General features: G+C 34.8%; 1 protein-coding gene across 3 annotated transcripts in view; it reads left to right on the top strand.

Moving 5' to 3' along the window:
• The window catches only part of LOC106718514 (RNA-binding protein Musashi homolog Rbp6), a 400,846-nt gene that overhangs the window by 250,256 nt on the left and 126,568 nt on the right, over positions 1–24,022 (top strand). For 2 of the 3 annotated variants that reach the window (XM_014512607.2, XM_014512608.2), the window contains exon 6: positions 20,109–20,201. In XM_014512607.2, coding sequence (XP_014368093.1) covers positions 20,109–20,201 — 93 coding nt within the window. Of the gene's footprint in view, positions 1–78; positions 287–20,108; positions 20,202–24,022 lie in introns of those variants that run through there. The other variant, XM_014512609.2, reaches the window with a different exon arrangement.

Here is a 24,022-nt window from a genome sequence, read left to right as displayed (position 1 = left end):
GTAGCGCGGGGTGCGCGGGGTGGCGGTCGATGCGGGGCGGGCCGTGCGCGCGCTGGCTCCGGCACTCGCACGCTCGGCTCGGCCCCGCTCGGCACCGCACTCGGCATTCTCGGCACTCGGCCGCGCTGCTTCTCTCGCGCCGACGCCGACCGCGCCGCGCGCTCTCGTCACGTGTCCGCTCCGACTTTGTATGTCCAAAGTGCTCAAGTCAGTGCTCCCGATCACAACCGCGCGAGTGCTCCCGCAGCCGATCTCCGAGACGGACCCGACCCGCACGCCGCTCAGGGTTAGTACGCCTCGAGTTTTTTCGGCGCTCGTGTTTGATATTATCGTTGCTGTTTGTGATCGATAGCGCGCGTTGCGAAAAGTTTATTTCGGGAGAGTAAAGTTTGTCGAGTGAAGTGCGCGCCTCGGATGCACTTTGGGCGGCCGCGAGCGGCTGCCGTCGGCAGTGTGGCGCCGCCGAGTCGCTCCACGATCTCCGCTCATGGCCTTCGCTAAAAACAACAAACAGATTAATCGACCTGTCCGTGCGAAAGCCCTGAGTGTGAATCTCGGCCGTTTCTATTTCCTTTGGACGAAACTGATTTGTCGGACCACGATCGTAATGTTATTTTATTTTTATTTACATTTCTAATGCGATTAGACAAACGACGCTAAGTTAATAGCTACAAATAAAATTGTAGGATCGCATGTAATGGTGATATTAACCGAACAATTTAAGTTTATGTACTTTTTAGATTTTCTATCAGTAGATAAAACCAGTACACAGTTTATGTATCATTTCAAAAATTACAGCGTAAAAATTTTTAACAAGATTAACAAAAATATATAAATAATAAAAATTCAAATTTAAAATCAAGTAATAATAAAAAGTACAAGATTTTTGTAATACTAACCTGTATTTATTTAAAATAACATAAATCTCATAGCTAACCTGTAAACAACGTTTGTGTGTTGCAAAAATTAAAATAAACAAATAAGAAAAATTATCTTCCGGAAAATTATTTTTTGTATCGAGGTTTTCAGGAACAAAAAAGCCTGTACACGTAAGTGTTCAAGTAAGGAACAGTTTTATATCTGTTCAGTGAAGGAGACCTGTAGCTGTTGCTTTGTTTTGTATACGTTCATACACATAAAACTTATGCAGCGCTTGTTTACCAATGTTTTGATAAAAAAAATTAACTTTTTTACTATACTTATGTTGATGTATAATCGAATATAAAATTTAACTATTTTGGCCTTTGAATAATGTATTATTAAATAATCTAAAAATTATAAAACGTAAAAATATCGTAGCCAAATTATATTATGACGTTATTGACGTAAAAAACTATAATTTTAAAAATTATTTGTAGTAAAAAACATTTTGACATAATAGATCGGGATTTAATTTTACCGAATAATACGATAAGGAAGTAATGCAAGTATATTTGTTGTATAAAAATGCGGAGGTTTTAATACTTGTTTTGCGTGACTCCTCACAAAAAGTCAATCAAAAACAAGCGCGGCATATCTTTCATTTGTTTTGTGTTAGTCACAGTCCGTTTAATAGATGTTTTCGGCTGAAGACTGATTATACCAAATTCATTGCCTAAATTACATTTACGAAAATGAAATTTATTGCTCAAAATTTACTTACTCTGATACTTTTGGTTTGACAAGGAGAAATAATTAATAATATTATTTCAAAATTAAATAAAAGAAAGTAACGTGAAAACTTACGTTAAAATTAGAAGTTAAAAGAATTTTTTATTTATAAATTAGATAAAAGAAGTGTAAAACCATTGAAATATTGCAAATAACACTATTTCAATATTAGATTGCACTAAAACAAATTCGTAGCGGTAGATTTAGATTTTTAATGAAAATTTCTTGCACCTAGCTGGCACCCAATCGATGTAACTTCTAAAATTCAGCCGAAGATTTGGCTTAATCTGATTTGAGTGGCTGTAAATAATCTAAAACAAAAGTAAAACGTATCTTTATTCTTGTCCTCTGTAAAACATGGCGATTGCAGGCAGAAATCACGAATTTGAAATGAATACAAAATTTCGTAAATTGACTTTCCTTTTTTTAATTTGGAACTTTGAATAGAAATAAAAACATAAAATCATCATTCTCCACTGTATTTATCATAAAGAAAGTCTCTCATTTTCTTTTCACAAAAAACCTTCCCCGATATCAAACGAAGTTTCAGGATTTTGCGTCTGGTTTTTGTTCACATTATTTTGTGATTATCTCCGATTTCGACAACAATGGAAAATTTGTTGTAACACGATGTCAAAACGCGTGGGATACAACGTAGCGGATGTATTTTCACAAGACGTAGATGTACCCGGACGTTTTAATACGACGTGCCCACCTACGCAGCAACATAAGGAATTTTTTTTTGCTATATATTCTATACATATTTTTAATATTTTTAATTGGTCTCGTGCTATTAGGTGGAATGATCGAAAAACTATGGGCTAGTTAAGCTTTTCTCTTGTGTTTTCATACCTACGTAAAATATTATCCTGGCTGTTTATCTCAATTATCCAAAGTATTAGGATTTTCCTTATAAGTCCATTATGTTATTCTTGATGTCCGTTTATGACTATCTAATCGGTTTTAATATTCAAACGGATTTACAATGCATAAGGTAAGGTAAGGTAAGTATTTCACAACAATTTTATATAAGATAATTGTTATTGTAGTATATCATATTGAGACAAATTTCGAGTTCTATAATGTTTATTTGATTGTATTGTTTCAAATTGTATACATATATTATGCTTTTTACGGGCGAATTCAAGCCTCTTCTAATAATCAATTTGAACTGCATCAGTAACATGATACTTCATATGGCTGTAACGAAAAAGCATGATAAGTAATATGTCGATTTTCTTCGTTGAAATACCATCGAAGTCGATAGTAAAAGATAACAATAGTTTGTCGGTTTGTCAGAAGTTTAGTGACGCTAACAGCAATACGATGTTCTTGTCTGTAGCTCAGAGTAAACATGGTTAATGATCGAGGAGCGACAATGATGATAGATGACACTCGAACGTCTCACGCACAGCTCTGTCGTGATTTTGTTGGCTATGATATATTACGTCCCTCGGGTCCGATTTCAACAATTTTAGTATACATCGATAGAGATATGTATTTTATACAGTGAAATAAGCAGTCATTTTGATGTACTCAATAACCTTTGCAATTCAGTAGTGTTTTATTTAGAAGCTTCACTGATGACAAAACATTTTATGATCACATTCTTATAATGTGAAGCGGACGGAGTCGCGGGCCACAGCTAGTAACTTTTAAAACGATTGCGATCAAATTGTCAATATTTAATTAAAGTGAACAAGAGCATCGTTGCTTCAAGTTGTTTGAGGATGTAATAGTGGTTGTTCTTGTTGTAATTACTTGTAGTTTGTTTAGAAGCTTATTATTACAGCTGCCCACTGCTTCCCTCGGGAGGCAAGGGTTGTGGTTCGCTTTATTAATTCACCTCTCTTCATACTAGAATTACTCTAAGCTGTGGTATCTTAATAATATCTCATTAACACATTCCTATATTAAAAGTAATTTTCTTAAAGTTAAATGGTACATAAAGCTAACTTGTCACTTAGCGTGTATCTTAGTGTACATTTAGTACGAAATCTTTTCTACATGTACAAAAATACAGATTGTATTTAAATAATCCTAAAATAACTCTGAGTATGAGTGACAATTAAAAAGGTAACGTGTATTAGAAAAAAATGACTTAATAATTAGTCAAAAGTTGTACTTTAAGACGGTAAATAAATTCATATTTCATCCAACATTTACGTTTTTCTAAAAAAACGTTAACGCCGTTTTTCACAGCTTCATTTAAAGTTTTGTAATTTCTTCTAGCTGGCTATTGTCTTCAATTTATAACAATTTATTTTTTTTATATAGAAAAAGGTAAAGTTGCGAATTTATGATTAGTTACTAAAAGACTCTTAATTGCTAAATCTTATGAATTAAAATGTTTATTAATTTCTTAGTAAAGTTCTTAAAACTTATAACAGCACTCTTATAATCTTATTTCGCTTAAATTAAACAGTTATCAAAAGTTAATTTCATGCAAATAAAAATAACCAAAACAAAAGAATAAATATTTAGATTTATAAACAGATAGAAAGTAATTTTTGTTAAAATTGATTATACAAAATGTTTCATTCAACACAATGTGTGTTATACAAAATGAAATCAATGAAACGTAAATAAAATAGAACCACAATTTTAAAATACTGATTTATAAATATTTTGCTCCTATACATGCTTTATGTATACATATGTATTTATACCGATAAATATTGTTCAGTCGATATACATATTTGTATATATTAGAGTTTTTAAAGTATAGTAGTTGATTTATTTATTAGACCTGTTTAAAACCGCTCTTAAAACATTTTAGGACAAGTACAAGATAATATTACACATTTTGTCTTAATTAAATTTCGAAGAAATTTCATCAAAAATTCCAAACGTCGGCGACCTGAAATTTCATTTAAGGGCATATTTGTTTGATATTTAACGTTGTACGTAGGTATAGAAACATAGCGAAGCTTTATAGGACAACCAAAACTATGGCGACGTAATTTATGAATAAAAACAAGCATTGTTCTCCCCAACGTAGGGCCCGCTCCCTCGCCGTAATGGAAGGGTTATCGAGCTTGATCCGCTATCGCGCTACCGTAAGTGTACCAACATTATATAATTGGTGATAATGATGTTTTTATTACAAAAACATGTCGTAGGTTTGTTTTTAAAAGATATGATGTTGGCTACCCTATCTTTTTATCTTTTTTAAGCAATAAGAAAATTAACGAATTAAATTAAAAAAAAAGAAAAATTTTTAACAGATTTTTGTCAATTTTAGCATAAAATTTTATTATTTTAGGTAATAATATGTTTCAAATTACAACAGTAAATTATATAAACACATATTAAAGTCATATCACAGTCGAACGCGGGCAACTCTGACTTAGGACCAAACTTTCATACTTATGTAGTTTCAATACTCGCTGTTGTAAAACTTTCTCTATGATCATAACGCATTAATTGCTAACTGTCGGCAAGAGAAAAGCCCAATAAGACGCTGTGTTCAGTTTGAATGTGTAGATTTACGATCTACCCTTTCATTAAACAGGAATTAAGATGACGGATAATGCCATACGTTAAACACTTATTCATACCACTTTCTAATAGTTTTCATTGGAATTGATAATGTGTAAAAACAACTCTCTGATATGATATCTTTACTTCATTTACAATTTTAATTCATCCTTATTTTGTTTTCAAAGAAACAATGAAAATTATATTAAAACAATTAAGGACGGCTCGAAATAGAGTAGAGGTCCATGGTCTCTGCTTATCCATCTGTGTTACGGGCGTGAGTTATTTTGTTGTTGTAATATCTTTTGTTACAAATTTTCCAGCTAAATAAATATAGAGCTAAATTACTTCCTCTCATTACAACGTAAAATGTGCGGGTACGTAAGATGTATTACTGTACAATATTACATAGCGTTAGAACCGCTAACCTTTCAGGCGCAAATTTTCTTAATAATACGTTAATTTAGCTGTGGCGTAGGAGAGACGGCGCGGCATTCGTGTGTTTTGTTTTGCACTTACAAAGAGCAATCGATTTTAAAGCTCGCTGGATTGAAAATTATATGAAGAGCCTTAGAGAGAGTAGGGGCGCGGGGAGCACGGGGCTCGTAAGCCGCCAATGCGCTTGTCTTTCGGTTCAGTGGGCTTTCTTTAAATTGGCGACGGCTTCGCCGCTGGCCGCTCCGCTTATTGCATCTCCCGCCCGCAGCGGCGCGACGTCCACGATATTGCCTCCATTCGACCTTTAAGCAAATAGTATTTCCAAGTCTGTAAATAGGATGGCTTTATAGGTAAAACGACGGCGTGTCCTCGCGTCGTTAACGAAAAAAGGTCGAAATTCAATTTTTATCGACTCTATTCCAACTCATCGATTACAATCACCACGGGTCTTCTACTTACCCATATAGATAGGATAGTTTAGTTTAGATGCCGAAATTTGTGCGTGTTGAAGCTTAATCCTTCAGCCTTTCGCCGGGAAATGGTTTCTTTTTCAAGCTTCAGACGTCCTTTATTCATATTCGTGCCCCTATAGCTCCGTAAGGTCGTTCGTCACGGATAATATAATACAGCGTTATGTAGTTCTTATTGTGATGAGTAAACGCCAAAAATGTTGCGTGCCGCGGGGATTTACATCATGGGACCTATCAAATAATAACGAGGTCGACCTGCTCCGACGGTGCGCCGTTATCGTGTCCTAATCTATTCGGGGGCATTCGTGGATGGTCTTTTGTATTTTATATCAATACAACATTGTTGAACGAGTACGTGATATTAGAATGAAATATGAAACGTAAAGGACTGTTTGGTGTTAATTTAAAAACAGGAATGGTATCGTGGAAAAGCAATAACATCTCTATATCAAGAAAATGGTTAAGTTAATAGGTGCGAAGCTCCCGTCTGTAGTATTGCCTCAGTGTACGAGGTGTACGCTGTGAGGACGGCTGTAAGCCTATCGTCGTCATCTCGAGAAGCATCACGAATTCCGCTCACGATCTCTTTCACGGTTTATTGTAATTTACAAAACTGACGGTGGTTTTGTTCGTTACTTTGCACACAATTTTATTTAGACCTTCTTAATATTGCTGAAAGAGGCTCATCGGATTTCAGATACGGTTTACACATGAATTTGTATATTCGATTTCAATAATTGGTTTTATTAATATTTAAGGTGTACGAAATTAAATTATAGATTCGAACGTAAATTTTGTTTATTCAGTTTAATTATGCTTCACTTGACACAGTAAAAAGTGTAAAATGTTTCAGTAATTTTGTTACACCAGTCCTTATTACAATACGATTTAAAATATTGATAATCTCCATGATATTTAATAAATACCATTTCAATTACAATAATGGCAGTTAATTTTACCGACTTTATTCAATTTCCAGAGTCATTTATTCCCAGTTATTTTTTATGATCGTGAAAAATAATACGGAATATAAATAAAATAATCTTTACATTAGCTCTGAAGCGGCATACCTGTTTAAGCAGTTAAAGCGACCGCTTAACGATCAAAACCAAAACCACAGTTCTGTAAGGTTAAATCAAAAAGTTTTTATTTTCAATAAGTGCCATTATAGATAGATAATTTCTCATTCACAGTTTGGCATAAAATAAATGATTATTGTATTTTTACATAACTGACACACAGATACGAATATCTCTTTCTGGAAAAAAAATAGTACATAAATTAAGAATTCCTAAGGGCCACACCACCACAAAAAAAAAATCGAATTGAGATTCACATATTGAAGTCGGTTAAGAAAAAATACTTACTAACTTCCTTTTGTTTCGTGTCTGTTTCGTGTGAGCGAATAAGCCAAGTTAGATCGGTATAGCGTCATATCAATCACTATTGCTGTGAGGCGGCCCGATCCCTTGGCACTTGGCCTAGATCCGAAATTACACAAATTTACGTAGTGGGTCTAACCGGTCGCGTTAGGCAGGCGCTGGGATTAGGCGCTCACGAGGAGCTTAACATAGGATACATAGAGCTTCAATACTACGCTTTACTGATACCGAACCAATGCCTTCCAATATATTCTTTTACCAATTAACCAACAAAACTCCGAGTCTAATATAATACGCGTGAAGAAAACTTCGCCAATATTTTATACACTATTATCACTCATATTACATACAAAAATTGTATAATATTCGACATGCTTAAGTTTCATTAAAAGAGGAAAGCAAAGAAAACTTGATTGTATTACAAAATAATATAACTAAAGTTAAAGTTGTATGATTTTATTTCTATAACTCGATGATCGCTACTTAGTCTTCATCTCCCTGATCTTATTCCACTTTTGTGGGGTCGGAATACAAGGTTTTATAAACCTTAATTTCTTGGCTTAATTTATAAGGCCGACTACTTTCCTGTCGCCAACCATACTTAAGTCAGAAATTATAATTGTAATATTTTTTTTTAATAAATTATAGAATTAGTACATCTAATTATAAACTAAATAATTGTATTTAATATGATGATCACTACTACGTATTAAATAGATAAGATAATAAGCATAAAAGTTTCAATAAACTCGCTTTAGCTCGTCAATGTTAAAAGCCATCAAAAGTGACTGACTACTTTAGTGAAAGTTACAACTAAGAGGGATTTGTGTTAGACTCACGCTTCTCTTAAAGGATTATATAAATATCATATTGACATCATACTTTGACTAACTTTAACTAACTTTAAATAACAAAGGGTAACCTTTACAAAATGTAATAACGGCTACCTACTTCTTAAAAGTTTAGATTATCTTACGATTCATAAAAGCTAATTGTTATAATGTTATTTTATTTTTCTCACTAAAAGTATTTGATTACATACATATAATTTCAACATTGTCTTACGCAAATAGTGACGCTGACAACGACAACTGAAAAAGCATTCAAACTGCTCTACATTGCATTGCATACGAAAACATTGTTGTAATGTTATGGAAATAATATTCAAAATGCGCAATCAGTCAATATTTCCAGACGAGATCGTTGTAGAACTAAACACGCGTAATACCCTTTCATTTATAACTCCCGTCGCGGTTCTTGATATAGGCTCACTCTTAATTCCGACTTGATTAGTGTCACGCAAGTTCCGTAATCCTAGGCTCGAGAATCGTACGACCGTTCTTAAAATGGAGATTAGTGCGGTGAATATCTCGAACTACGCTATCCGCTCGTTCATTAGACGCTACCGCTATACTATTTTGTCCGTACGAATAATGCTTTTTTTAATTTATAAAGTTTTTCGTATTATCATAAAAATGAAAACAATCACTGGGACATTGCATTTAGAGTTATTTTTTCTTGCAGATGTATAACATATTCGCCACATACTCTTATTAACAGTAAAAATAATATTATGCAAAAATTATTCCACTATCATATTTGTCTATTGTCGTAGAAGATATGTAGCAGATTTGTAACTTATGCATACGTAGATTTTAACAATCAACTAAAATACTTTGATTAACATAATTAAAACATGTTTGAAATATTAAATCTATTATCTTAAATTTTAAGTCATTTGAAAACCCATCACTGTACATAAATTAGTTCCTTTTGTTCTGTTTCACTTTAAAACCCACAATCGGTAACATTTTTTGTAGTTTTGCTTTGGTAAAGCACGTATTTTCCGCGCTCGACCCCAATATATCAACACAAAGAGTCGCCAGCGACTAAGAATTCCAAAAGAAGTGAACATAAATACACTATTTTGTGTACAGAACTCCTTCCGCGGTCGCGTATAACGGATGTGTAGGAAAACGCTTGCATACTGAGTAGGCGTGCCTAAAAGACACTGCGGACTTTTGTCTACCTACAGTGAATTACACGAAACTTTAGCGTGCCACCTAAATCTGTGAGATACGATTAGGACCAACCAATACATTATTGTGGCTTTTGAATTTATTTTGCGGATATTTATAAATATTTATTAAACTTGGATGGAATTAAACATAAATAGCATAACACTTATGATGACGAATAACAAAATAATAAGTCAAGATCATTTAAGAAAATTGTCTTTGATTTATTATGTCATTGAGGTAATAAGGTCATGATAGCTTTCTTTTGAAAGATAAAAATAACTCACGAAAAATCTTGCTCCTTGTCTAATTAAATTTTTTTTAATAATTATTATCCATAACGTCGAACGTCGTCGAAAATTATTTCGGTATTGCCCCTCGTCGTGTCAGTCGACAAATTAGTTAACGTAACACGGTTTTATTCGTGTCAATTTACGAGCGATTTTATTTTTAACGAGACATCAAACATTATCGGCAGCCCTGATAGAAGTTGCTCAAGCGCCTGTTTACAAATAAGAAACGTCGGCTGGACGAGTACGTAATAAATTTTATAACGCGCCATCGATTCCGATTCGAATGTAATAATAATATATCGATTCGAATATTGGAATGTTACAATTCGCTCGGAGCGCGTCCTAAAATAGATCCTCATCAAAGACGAGCAGGTTTGCATCGGTAAATCCATTTCAACGTGGCTTGTTCGCGTTATAAATCGTATATTTCAATATGTTTGCGAGTATGTCGGTGTAACGTCGACCGCCGCGTCCTGACCCGCCTTTATCTCGTGTCGCGTCGCATTCGTTTGCGTTTTCTATTACCGTGTCCGAGAAACTATTAGGCCAGCTAGATGGACATCGTAATTAGATTTTGTACACATTCGTTGAATTAGAGGAGAACTAATAGGCAGTGCAAACAAAGACGCGTAACAAAGTTCTATATCGCTAACTGATGGTAATTGCAAAGTAATTGAACTAATATTTGTTTAGGAAGCAATGTTCCTTTGACAAACGTACTAATAGTTTAGTCAAAGCTACGATATTAACAATGTAGTTAATACATATTACCAAATTGACGTTAATAATGCAAAAAACGACTATGTCCCAAGTTGTATGGAAAAACACTTTTCTTGTACACAAAATAGGCGCTTGAAGTATGTCTCCTAAATATCAGGTGACTTCTTTGCTAATTTGACTGCCATATTAATACCATTAAAACTACTCTGACCGATCTATATTTTTAATGAATATTTCTATTGGCAACCTTTTTAACAATCACTGCGCTAACTACTTGTGTATGATAATTTCAGTCAGATTGCATTTGATGAAACGTGGCGGGTGCCGGGGCCCGGCGAGCACTCTAGACGACCGCACTGCATAGATTTGCATTTTACGGTTTTGATACGTGAGCGAATATTCAGTGCGGTGTCGGCGTAGGTATCTTTTCAATTCGACGCGGCGGGCGCAGAGTGCCGCTCGAGAGCGCTCGAGTGGCGGCGCGTGCTCGAGTGCCGGCCGCGATGCGCCTGCGCAACGCACGCGCCCGCCTCCCGACCTTCCGCCCTACCGCACCTCATCCTACCTCCGCTTGCCCCCGCCCGCCCGCGCTACGCCGGAAGGTTATTACAATTAACTGCAACCCCGACTTAAGCCTCAATTTGGCACTAGCAACAACGTCGCTAAACAAGAAAAATCTTTGTGTAAAATAATGGTTTCATTTTAAAAGTTTTATTCCGCTTAAAATAATTTTAATTGTGCATGTATTTTTTTCAGAACGATATAGTACTTTTGTAATCGTTTTAATATCAAATTCTTAACCTCAAAAGTTTTATTTATCTTGTTACAAAAACGACTCACGTATAATATCTATGCGATCTTCGTATTTCGACAGAAACAACAATTATTACCAACCAAATTGCTATTACTAAATCATAACTTTAAGATATTAAAATTGCTTGTAGTTAAAATAACAAATTTAAAAACGACATTTTTTATTTCTATTTTGAACCGGACTATAATTTGCTCTAGATAAAACAAGCTTCCAAGTAAAATGAATTCAAAAGACTGCTACATAAGAAAAATAATTGAATAAATAACTAAAATTGTAGATTTTTTGCTAGTCGCTGTTATGTAGTTGCTGTCGGAACTCTAGTTATCTCAAGTACTGGAGTATTTAAATAGCTTTATGTCGTGCCACTCATAAAAATCCATTCGTCTGTCTGTCTTTCACGATGCTCTTTTATTCAAGCCACAAAAAGCAATAGAGATTTTTCAGCTCTATTCAACGTGGTATCTGTATCTATACATTTTCGTTCGCACGCAATGCAAATAGTAGAATTTTGAATTTACTCGATTCATTTATTTAATTTTAATTTACGAACTCTCACTTAGCTTAACGGTGATGTACTTAAATGCCTTTATCATTATTCTAGCGTTTATGCTTAGAATAATTACACTTTCTCTTGTTTTTTCTTTTTTTTGTCAGTCATTCTTTTTTTCCCATATCGAATGTTCCATTTAAAATAAAACACTTATAAAGTTTGATCCTAAAACTAATTCCATGTGTGTTTTGAATATTAAATCACTCCAATGAAACGCGATCAAACACATACGTAATATGTGGAACAGAAGCAAATATGTCATATAGGGGAGCGTGGACAAAAGTATTCAGGGCTATTCATTCAGTCCGTCTGAGATTGTATGAAATCAAATTACAGACTCATACGAGGAACAATTAAGGCAATCAATTTATGACGATCTAAAATTCCAGTACTCATAGTAATGTTAAACTTATCTCATTGCTACATATAGCAATCTCCATATTCATTTTAATTCACTGGAAAGATCTCTTCACATATTTTGTTTTGGATTCTTCAATGAAAGTGGTTAATTATACTGCAAACAGAATATGATCGGTTCACTCTAGACAAGGTCTTACTAAACTAAATAAAGATAACCATTTATTTATGTTGAAGTCATGGAAATAAACCTAGAAAATAATTAAAGGTTACGAGCTTCTTAAGTGGATACGACATCATCCTTCTTTATTTTAAAAACTCCTTCACTTTAATTCAAAATTTGATTCAGAAAAGTTCGAATGAAATTAACCTTATGTTTAATTTTATCCTTTTATTCCGACACTCTTGCTTATCACACGATTCTAAAAGTAACTGAAGTATTCTGTGATCTTCAAAAGACGGGAACGTGTACGGGTGTTCTTAAAACGTGATACATTCATGAATTTTGTGACTACGTGTAATTACTAAGATATCCCAGATAAAAAGTTATAAATATCAAATATTAAAACTTAACTAATTCAACTGTTTAAAGAGGCACTGAAAATAATACCTCTTATTTTTCTAAATTTTAAAATATAAAAAGAGGGAATATAGGTTTTATTCTTGTATGATTTCCCATATTATAAATCTAAAAAGATTACAACGACGTAATGATGATATGTTTAATTTCATTGCAATCAAATTTCTTTTCAATCACATTTTAAACCATAAAATGACATTTACATTTTTGAAATTATGAGGAAATAAAAAAAATAGTTAAAAAACATATTCATTTGTAACGAAAGATAAAGTGAAATAAATAATGAAAATGATTAGCATCTTTTCCATACAATTTGGTATGCGATATGTTAATTATTGAATCAAATTTGAAATTCCATTTGCACTTGAATCCGACGCAAAGGATATAATTAACACATTTCAAAGTTACGTCGGAGAAACAGAACATTTTCGCAAGTACTACGTGAGTAAGTACATACCTTTTGTATAATTAAACTGCGGGCAAACCCAGTTTAAGTTTAATCCTATAGCCTCTTGACACCGCACTCTCCCGCCCGGAGGGGAGCTTATTTTGTTCGTCAACACTATCGACCGATGTGGAGACGAAAACGTTCAACCCTCGCTACAAGTGGCACACTAAATTCAACTATTACACGTACGTGGGATGGCTCATTTTGCATTGTCTTCGTATAAAGCCGTCGTTTCCTTTTAGTAGGGATTCGGGGAAAAAATACGGCTATGAGGCATATAGAGTTCAGTGAGACGGCAATCATTCATAGGGATTGCATGTTTTGTACGCAGTCTCGGTCATAGGCGACACTTGTTTCTGTAGTTTGTATTTATTTACTCTTCGCGAATGGCGCGCCATACATTTTCTAGTACATGTTTGCAAGAGATCAAAAGTCTATAGAGACGCTAAGAAGTTTTGAAGTGATGTAAGATATATTTTCTGTACGGTAAATATTTGTGTAGCTAATGGTCAAGAGAAAAGAATGGTAAGTATTGATAAGAGGTGTAGTAGTATTTGTTTTATGTTTCTATTTGAATTCAATAAGCTATCCTTCTACCCATTACCGATATATTGTATAGTGCTAAACAACCTAATGTATATAATATACTGTTTGTAAGAAACGGGATTCTTACCACGATTAAGCTGTTTGAGCTCCCGACATTTCAGCGCAGTTGCATGCTAATGTATATACTCTTAACAACGTCAAAATGTAAACAAATGACTACTCGATGTTATATGAACATACTGAGATCACAAAAGTATACAAATGAGAATTGTATATAAATATTTAAAAATATGTTTGTACGCGAAATTACAATGTATTGAAACTGAAGTCCGTGTGTAATATGTCCGGTTGTCCGGTCCCTCGGGGTTTAAATGAAAGCTCTTAGCTACCCCGCGACGGCTTACAACATTTAGATCCTTATTACGCATTCTCGACATTTGCTTAATGTATGAAAATTTGAAAGAACGAACCATGTTGATGGCACTCGAAACAAAATAATTGCTACGGTCGCGCGGTCCCGGATTCGGCCTCCGCATTCATTATTCACTTTTTATTTCGCCCTCCCCTCGGCTTATAATTTGGCTCGAAACATAAAATCAAGTTTTATTTGATTACGCATAGCAAAAGTAAAACTTGAAATATATCTTTTATCTTTCACTTTAATTATTTATTAATACATTTTTACGTTAGGTATAAAACTGGCAACTTATATCTTTGGCTAAAAATATTTAAACATTTTCATTTTGGTAGAATCTCCAAATTAGCATCTCGGGTAATATTTTCTACACTAGTAATTTTTGGTATCTCTGCATATTTTGAAACAAAGGCGTCGCAGTCAATCTTAACAATAGGCTTGACTCTGTAAGAGGCGCAGTGTTTTTGCATTTAGTAAGAAGGGGAGTAAGTGACAAGGCATCTCGACGTTTCGCTTTCATCCACTCGCTGGGTGCTAGCGCACAAAAGAATCGTGCACATAGATGTGTACATATACCTACTAATGTCGAACTCTTATATGGAGTAATTCCGATGTGTTTCGAATGGCTTTCGATGACAAGTGCACCAAGCCATTTCTCTTTTTAGACGGCTAAATGTGCCTATTGTTTCGTGAGCACTCGTGTAACCATTCCTGAAGTAGCATATTCACATCTGGCCAGATTTAATGTATTCGCTATAATTATTTTTTTATCGTACACCACGCTTATTTCTTTATTTACTTTTGATTTGTTCTTAGATAAAAGAATGAATATGTCCAAAATAAAAAAGAGTAATATTTGTATAACATTCATCCATCCAATTCATTCATTTGTACGAGTGTTCGAAGCATCTTTAAATTTTTCATTGACTTATCAACACATCGATCAGGCGTTATTTATTCAGCTCACGATGTAATTCAGAAAAGTTTGTTCATTTACATGCATTCCCACTTTTTTTTACTTCGTTTTTTCTCGTTTGTGTTCGCTTTATCGGGCATTGAATGAAAACGTACGGTAATTTGCTATGAATTTTTATTCACACTCTCGTCGCATAGTAACGTTCTGTGTACGAAAGGAATAAGTAGCTCCTTCAATTATATTTCCTTTCATCTCAGACTTCTATAGAAATCCAACTGCAGTGGCGAGATAACTCGACCGGAGCGGCCTCTTATAAAACGAGTGAAGCGCTCGTCAGCGATTTACATGTCTCAATGTAATAAGTCATTTCGACTTTGATATAACAATGCTCGGGCGAGCCAACGCCAGTTATTCTCGGAATTATCTAGTGTACAGCGCAACAGACAGCGTGCATCAGAACGAGATAGAGATTAATACTGAGCAAGTGTTGGTGAAGCCGAGAAGCAATAATGTTTCGTTAATGTCTGCCATTTAGAACGTACGCGGTTAGTGTATTGCGTCGCCTAACGCTTCGTCGCACGCCGCAGCCGACTAGGTACTTATTCCACGTCGCATCTTGGTCTCGGAGCGAGCTAACGAGACTAGCAACGTAAGCCCTGGTATCAACATTTGCCATCCGCGCCGTCTCTGTATTGTTACAAATTGCACAGATCTGTTGGCATGCAGCCCCTGCGAGACCTAATGACCTGTGAAGAAGATAAGGTGGTGCGACACGAGACGACGAGATCGTTCCCCTATCTTTGTAGAATATTCATTGCGCTCTCGTCGTATGCGAAGCATGTTCCCGTTCTATTATGGAAATTATTAACCACTGAACTAGATAAATTAGTGCTTTTCTCTGCAACACAAGGTTTGCTTTCAAATATTTAATGAAAATATTAAACGATTAGTTAGGAAGTAGTGTTATGTTATTAAATTGCATAAGAGAGTTTTTAATCTATCAGATAATTGCAATTAAAATTTTAATGATATGACGATTTTAATTATCTTTCTAAAACAAATAAAATAACATATAGTGAAATAATAATGAAAAAGTAGTTACTTCAAAGAGCGTATTTGTTCGGAAAGACAAAGAACAGGCGCGTAAACCAGAGAGTACGGCCGGCGAAATGAAATGCTGTGTCAGCGTTCAGCGTCGTGACCGACCTTTGTGTGGCTCGTGCTTCGTGCCATGTTCCTCCTAAATGATTGCCTCTGTGTTAAAATTGATTAATGTTGTTCAACCAACAGAGAATTTCCTTCTTTTCCTCACTGGAACACCATGAGAGATTCAAAATTGACCTTCGTGAAAGTGATATCACTAAAGATTGAACTTATTTATGCTGTTCCAAGTATCCTTCCTGAATTTGACAATGGTGTGAAATAGTATATGTAGTGTATATTTATATCATGGTGTTCTGCGATAAAAAAAAAAAAAAACATAATTGACACAGGTCAATTATGTTGTTTTTTTTTTTTTATCGCAGTGACAAGCAGTGACACAGTGGACAGCCACTGTGTCACTGATTGTAACGTGTAAATTTTTGTAATGAACACTACAGTTCTAACTATAAATTAAAAAAGTGAATGACAAAGTCTACTCCGATACATGTTTGTAATTTTTAAAAACAGAATACGTGTTGTACGTTTGTGTTTATAATATTTGACAATTATTAATGCACGCGTACATTCGACATTCGAGATATTGTGTTTGGCAATTTAACTAAATTGTAAATTCAAACTGACAAAATGTAGAGCGGTTTCATTTTTCCGGCTGTGGAATTGTATCACTTTATGTTGCGCTGGCCACGTGCAAAATGTAAAAAATTCAACGACGTCACATGTAGCTTGGCGGCGTAGTATTATGAATTGAGTTAGAGTAAGTTGCGGGCGTGTTTGTCGCGTAAAGGGACACGGCCGGCGGCCGCTGAGCTCGTACGACGGACTCCCGCCTCGTAATTGATGTGTGTCGCTTTTTGTTGAGCTGCGGCCGTTCGCTGTTTGCTTTCGGCCGTGGTCAAGTTAGGCTAAATTAAATTGTTGTATTTTTCACAGCGAAATGGCTACGAGGAATAACAGGGCACTGTTAACGAGTGGACGGATAATGTCGTTTATCCGCGTGATGGACGCCGCTCGCGTTTATGGTCATACGTTTAAAATTTCTGAATCATGACCCACTATAGCGCTCAATTTTATTGCCCCGTGTTTATTGCGATGCGTAATTGGTTTCGTTAAATATTCTATCAATAATAAATTTATTTGCGGATATTTTATTTTATAAAATATTCATATGGTAGTGGCACAAAGGAGGAAGAACACATAGGCTACTAATGAAGTTTTTTATTTCCGCACAGACAGAATCGCGAGCGCTAGCAAGTTTTACAATATTTTCTTCCCATAGGTCATCTTATAAGTATGAAACTATAATAATGTTTGTATTAATTAAATTACATTTACTTAATTCGTCAAGGGCAACTGATATCGGACACGACAATAATTAATTCAGGTAATCGCAGCTAGTAACTTCCAATTTAGAGCGAAGCAAAAATTGGATATGCGGTAAATAATAATTTTCCCTGTGGAATGTACTGCGTTGTCCACATTTAAGGTAATTGCCAACAGTTTCGGCTGACGCGGCCGCCAGCTGACCTGACACTCGCTCCCACGGGACCACCCTTTACAATCCCATTAATGAATGTCTCTTATTAAAATTTTATTTATTTTCCTGATATTGTTAGCTGTAATAAAATTCATTAACGAGCCGGAATGATTTATGTTTAACTGACTCGACTGTTTATTATTAATTACGTTTAAAAAAACATTTTGCTGAACGAGCAATTGAGGATCCGTTGCAATTTTATGTTTAAAGTTTAAAGAAACTAGGAGCTCGCTTAATTGGTGAGTTTTAATGAGGTGTAACGTACAAAGTTTAAGAGCTGAATGACACCTCGATTTAAAAAGACGTGACAGAGGGAGAGGAGCTGGGCAATGTTGGCGTGCTCAAGATCCGCGGGGCAAGGTGGGCTCGAGAGAGGGGAGGCGGGCCACTTGGGCACGTAGCGGCCCCTCTTACCCGCCATTCCCCTTACTCATCATTTACGTATATTTTGAGTGTGATTTCGTTTGGTATCATCGCTGTAATTCGGACCCACTTACTCACTTATATTACTTACATTAGAGTTACGAATCTTGCTTTATTCAATTTTCACCGAAGATATTATCTTTTAATATTCATAGTAATGGCGTTTTCTCGCTAAAATGTAATTATATTTTCTCGCATATATCTACTTTTAGAATAGTTTCAATTCCAACCTAAAATACAATTAAAATACATAATAATGTAGACAGACTGAAGATAACATTGCAAATATTAATTTATTAGTAAATAGTATATGCCACAAATACTTATTAGTAATGAATAGAAAACTATATTCTATTAAAATTTTAAGCAGATAAAGAAAGTGCGATGTTGCTGTTTCTTATAGATAATGGAACCTTATCTTTATTTACTTAAATAATATTAAATATAACAATTCCAAAATATAAATAATAAATGCGAGGAATTTTATCTTTTAACTAAGAGATAAAGATTATATTTGTACCCATTTCTTACATTTATATCTAAGCCGCATCTGCTGAGTTGTATTTGCTAATTACTATTTAGATCTTCGTCTGCGTCGCTGTAGGGAAATCCCCCATCATCGACTGCCATTGTTAGCTTGTTGCATGTTTTTTTTTGTGACGTTATTACGTCGCATAAATATTCACGAAGAAACGCAGAGTGTTTGATTTTGAACAGACATTGACGTTGTTATGATTTTGTCTTCAAATTTCAAGACTTGAATTTTTGAGTTACGTACAATTTTAATTAGGTTTATATTTGATACTTAAATGTTTCAGGATTAAGTACCCTCTAATGTCCTAATTTCGTGAATATATCGTATTATGGTGGTATTAAAAAAAGTATTTTCCATTGATATCGAAGGAACAAATTTAAATTAAAACACTACCAACTCAAAGAAATAAAGTATTAAAAAAATTCTAATGATTTTAATTTATACCTGATGAAATACATAGTCAGGAATATTTATACAATGCAATAAGATATAGTGGTTATTACCTTTAGAATAATTGCTTAGGTAATATGTTTTCTTTGAAAGATATCAGTCGGTAACCTCTGTGCGGGAGGACGGTGGCATGCATAATGTATTAACGGTAATTATTCTTACATTTCGACGGACTCTTGGTGCGTTGCCTTCTATTGTAATAATTTTTGCGTTAGAAGCTATTAGGCATAATCTTTATATAATATTTTTCTTTTAGCATTAAAATATCTGTTCTACAAGACTAAGTTTTATCTAAAAGGAAATAGAAACGAGTACATCAACGTGAAATGGATAACAAAGAATAATATTGAAATTCGATTTGAACAGGGACTGTATAGTAAGATAAATTTATTTGGCCCGATGGAAAAAGTGACACAAAAGTGCAATAGCTCATAAGCGCCACATCTCAATATAAAAATACCACAATATACTTGTTAGACTAACTGTTAACTGGTTAACTAATTAACTTGTTAGACAACATTTTCTATAAATTGATTAAGAACGGCTTAACTCACGTGTGATCGTCCGGTGACGGCACTGACTAGTTTCGGACCCGTCGGGGGTCTTCAGGGCAGGTGTTTATTTTGAGGACTTCGCGGTCGAGTCGCATCTCGCACTGATTTAAGTGAGTTAAGCCGTTCTTAATTAATTTATTATTATGTTTCACGAATGTTTAAACAATTTAACTTTTTCTATTCTAACATGTCACACATAAAGACATAAGTGCCACCTACAACGGGTCAGATAAGTTTGTAAGACTATTTTGATATTATTATTGTTAAAAACGTTTTGTTAATGCAATTATACATTTTACTACGGATAAATTATATGTGCAACATCAAATATCACCAAGTCAAAATCAATGATGATTTTTTATTTTTCACAGATGGTGACCAGGACAAAGAAAATTTTTGTCGGAGGGCTCTCAGCACCCACAACGCTTGAAGATGTAAAGAATTATTTCGAACAGTTTGGACCGGTGAGTGATCTATTTATTTACTTTGTTATCATCATCACGATATAGTTTCGGTTGTTTTTTTTATAACGGTACTTTTATTTTATATGTTATGGTCAACCTAATTCAATACAATAATGTCGAAAAAAAATATAGGGAAGTTCCTAATAGTCTTCACAAAAACTGACCTGACTAAAAATAAATATTACCGTGAAAAAACATGCTGTCACTTAATAGCTATTAGGAAATAAAAAAAAATTAAGGTAAAAATTCCACAAATTAAAACGCTACGAATTAGTAACGTTAAGAGAGTTTGACGCGAGCTACGCACGAATGTACAATAAAACTTACGTTTAACATCGCATGTTGAACATTGCCATTTTGCGTCTAAGTTATATGACGTCATACGTCATTATCGAATGCGGTAAGCCGTACCAACATGCTCCACGCAACATATCACCGCTGCGAATGTAAATTCCACCAACTTCGCCCCGAAATTTAATTTAAAATAAACTTTTTGGAAAATATACGAGCACCCTGTATTTACGTTGTCATATTTCGTTTGATTACGCGCGTTTTCATCTAATGGAAAATCTAAACAAAACGTTATATTTTAGATGGAAAATTTTAGAAAACCTGGCAGTTATTGACTTAGTAGCCTTTAATTTATGTTTAAGTTAATAAATTAACTATTAATGTTTCATTTAATTTTATTTGTTTGATAAATAAATAGAGAATTAAGATTAAAAAATAAACATTATTTTGTCTTAAAGTTTTCATGTTTCGGATAACAAGAGCCAAATGTTTAAATCTGTATCAATTAAAATAAATCTCATCTCTAACTACAATTTTGAAATCGTAAGAGAAACAAGAGGATATCAAACTAATTACAAAATAAATGTGGATTGAAATAGAACATGAATCACATTTTATTAATACCTAGAACTGAAATAAAGCATTTGGTGCACCAGATGATTAATTAGAAAACAATTCCTCCAGCGAGGAGCGATATTGATTCGTTTTAGTATCAATTCATCGTCCTTTCCTTGAGAGAAATTAAAGGAGAATGTGCCTTTCTTCGAAAAAATAAGGTTTAATTTAGTTCGACAAAACGTCGATGCCTGTAAGTCTGCGATAACTCCGGTCTTTGTCTGGCAGTCGCGACTCAGCGCAGGTGTCTATCTACAAAAGTTTAGCAGTAATTAGTTTGGCATCTAGCGTGGATGCGGACTAAGAAAGTTTTCAGGATTCAACATCGGCCATATTGTGCCATGCCGGCCGGGGAGCCATTGAGCCATTGTGGCGTTCAAAGTAATCGGCCGCAGCCAGCCGGCCGCGACGATCAAGACCTTCATTACTTATTATGAGAGTTTAGAATAAAGCCAAGGAGTTTTTCGAACTGAATGTGATTGATGCCGAGCGAAGGAAATATCCCGGGAGAGATAAAAGGAATTTAATGAAGAGTCTTTAAGAATAATGATTAAGGGAATGGTTATTCCTTTTGGTCGGCGGTCTAATGATGGCTTCTTTTGAATTCCTTTTTATGTCTAAGTAATACTGTGTAATCGTAACTAATTAAATACATAAATATTGAGGTTATCGCGTAAATTACCTAATATTAGTTAAGTGAAGCAAGTCATAATATTAAATATTAGACTCACACAACCAATCTGTAATGGACTGATTGCTGATAAAGAATATTTTTTTACCGGCTCTCTAATTTTTCGTAATATAAAGTATACAGAATAGGAACAGTAATCTTACAATATGTATCAAGACTCTTTTAAAAACAATATAATATCAACTCAATATACATTAAATGAGAATGCTGACTGACTAAGGACTGACTTGTATGATGAATGAAACTAGTTCAAACGTACAAAATCGCATAGGAAGCCTGAAACGTAATTCGAACGGAGATAAATACATTAATAGTATTATTACATCCAAGAACGCTCACCGAGAATTCTGATTACAAATTAATTCAATAACATTCAAGCCGTGCACTGTGCTGCCGGCTCGGCGTCATTTCGTAAGGGTGTCACATTTTGAGCGGGTTTAATTAACAATCTAGTCGCTTTTGTTGATGCCTTCATTAGTCTATTTGTAGATAAACGTTACGCGACCTCCTTCTCACCCGTTGTGTGCGTTTTTGTGGCCCTACTAGTAGCTAAAACTTATTATTTTGAACCAATAGTGAAGTAAAAATCCAATTATACATATTTGTTATAATGCCGATGACTTTCTGTCTTTCGACTTTTCATTGCCGAAAAATAGTTGTAAAATACCACCAGTTGCCTCCAGTTTACCGATACAACTTCCTGAATCAAAGCATTGCAACTTCTCCGTCATCATAAGGCTCTACGTAAGAACAATTGAAATTAAAGTTTGGAGTATCTAGTTTGTGCTTTTGGTGAAACGCTGTCAGCACTCTCGGTCTCGGCGAGGACGTAGGTGAGGCGTGACGGCGGCCGTCGATACCGACCGCTCCCTACGTGCGAGCTTTCCGAATGTAAACTGTCTTTGAATATCAAATGAGCCACTTAAATACCGAACACAATGACTACGCCAACCTGAAGCAAAGGCCGCGGGGACGCGTGCACGCAACGTTGCCGTAAATGAAAGCCCTTCGGGTCGGGGGCGAAGGGTGGGCGAGGTTGGCTCCGGTAACGATTTCCTTCAGATAATGGAGAGTTTTCTGATGAAAGCTTCTCGACGGTGCCCTTTCAAGGATTTAGGAAACGTCGGATTTATGGCCCAAACGCTCGTCGCAAATTTTGTTCGTCACGATATAAGTAAACGTATCTAAAGCACGTTACACGAACCCACACGTGACACTATTGTAAACTATTACGATTAAAAGAAAAAAAAATGATATTGTTATAATATGCCTGCCAGAATTTTTCCAACAAATTTAGGGAAACTTTTATAAGGCACGTTAGAAAAGTTTTTAACAAAGCAATACTTCGAGTTCATAAACCGTACAAATACCTACTTTGCGTGATGAAACTTTACGTACATTATTAATTGAAATGTCAAAAATAAAAATATCAATTCCAGAATATAATTAAAAATTTTAGACATAGTGAAGTTCCTAAACCGTCAGCTACTTTCAGTGATTACAAACTACCGGGAGCTTCATACTCAAAAGGCCTCATTTTAATCGTTTAGGCCAAAGACAGATGAAGTATTATGTAAAATTAATATGTAAATCATACTCGAATTCATTTGGAAGCCGAATGCCGCCTGTTGGAATCAAGATGTCGACTTAAAAATTAATTAGCCGAACGACCGACATAATCTGTAAAGCCTAAGTCGATTTACGTGAACGTTCCCTTTCATTGTTGACTTTACCGTTTTGGGAAAAGGTATCGTTTCCAACGTTGGATCACTTACGCCGTTTTTCCGACTGCATACGACGACGACGGGCCCTCCGACGGGAAGCATACTTCGCCTTTCGAATTCTGCCTCGGATTGCTTATCTTTTTTTTAATTCGCTTTTCTCATGAAAATATATGTAGTCTTTATCTGTCTATCTTTGTACGCTAAAGTGATCTTATATTTAATGTTAAACGGACAGCTTTATTCAAGAGAATTTCGGTAGGAATGTTTAAGTGAAAACATCTTCCTCGTGGAAATTATTTTTAGATTGGTAACAGAAATAAATTGATTCTTTTTGACTGTGAAAAATATTTTCTCAGTTTTATGATTTCCATCCAATCGTACTTAACATCAAAATATAAACACTTCTTGTTGTACATATTCCAAATATGCACACTAGTTTGTAGATTTTAAGTGTATTCATATATCATAGTTAATTAACCCTTTCTCTTTAAATATGTTAC

This window comes from Papilio machaon, chromosome 4, assembly GCF_912999745.1.
Source record: "Papilio machaon chromosome 4, ilPapMach1.1, whole genome shotgun sequence".
NCBI lineage: Eukaryota > Metazoa > Arthropoda > Insecta > Lepidoptera > Papilionidae > Papilio > Papilio machaon.
The sequence above is the reverse complement of the archived record's forward strand: the minus strand, read 5'-3'. Positions and strand labels throughout refer to the sequence as shown.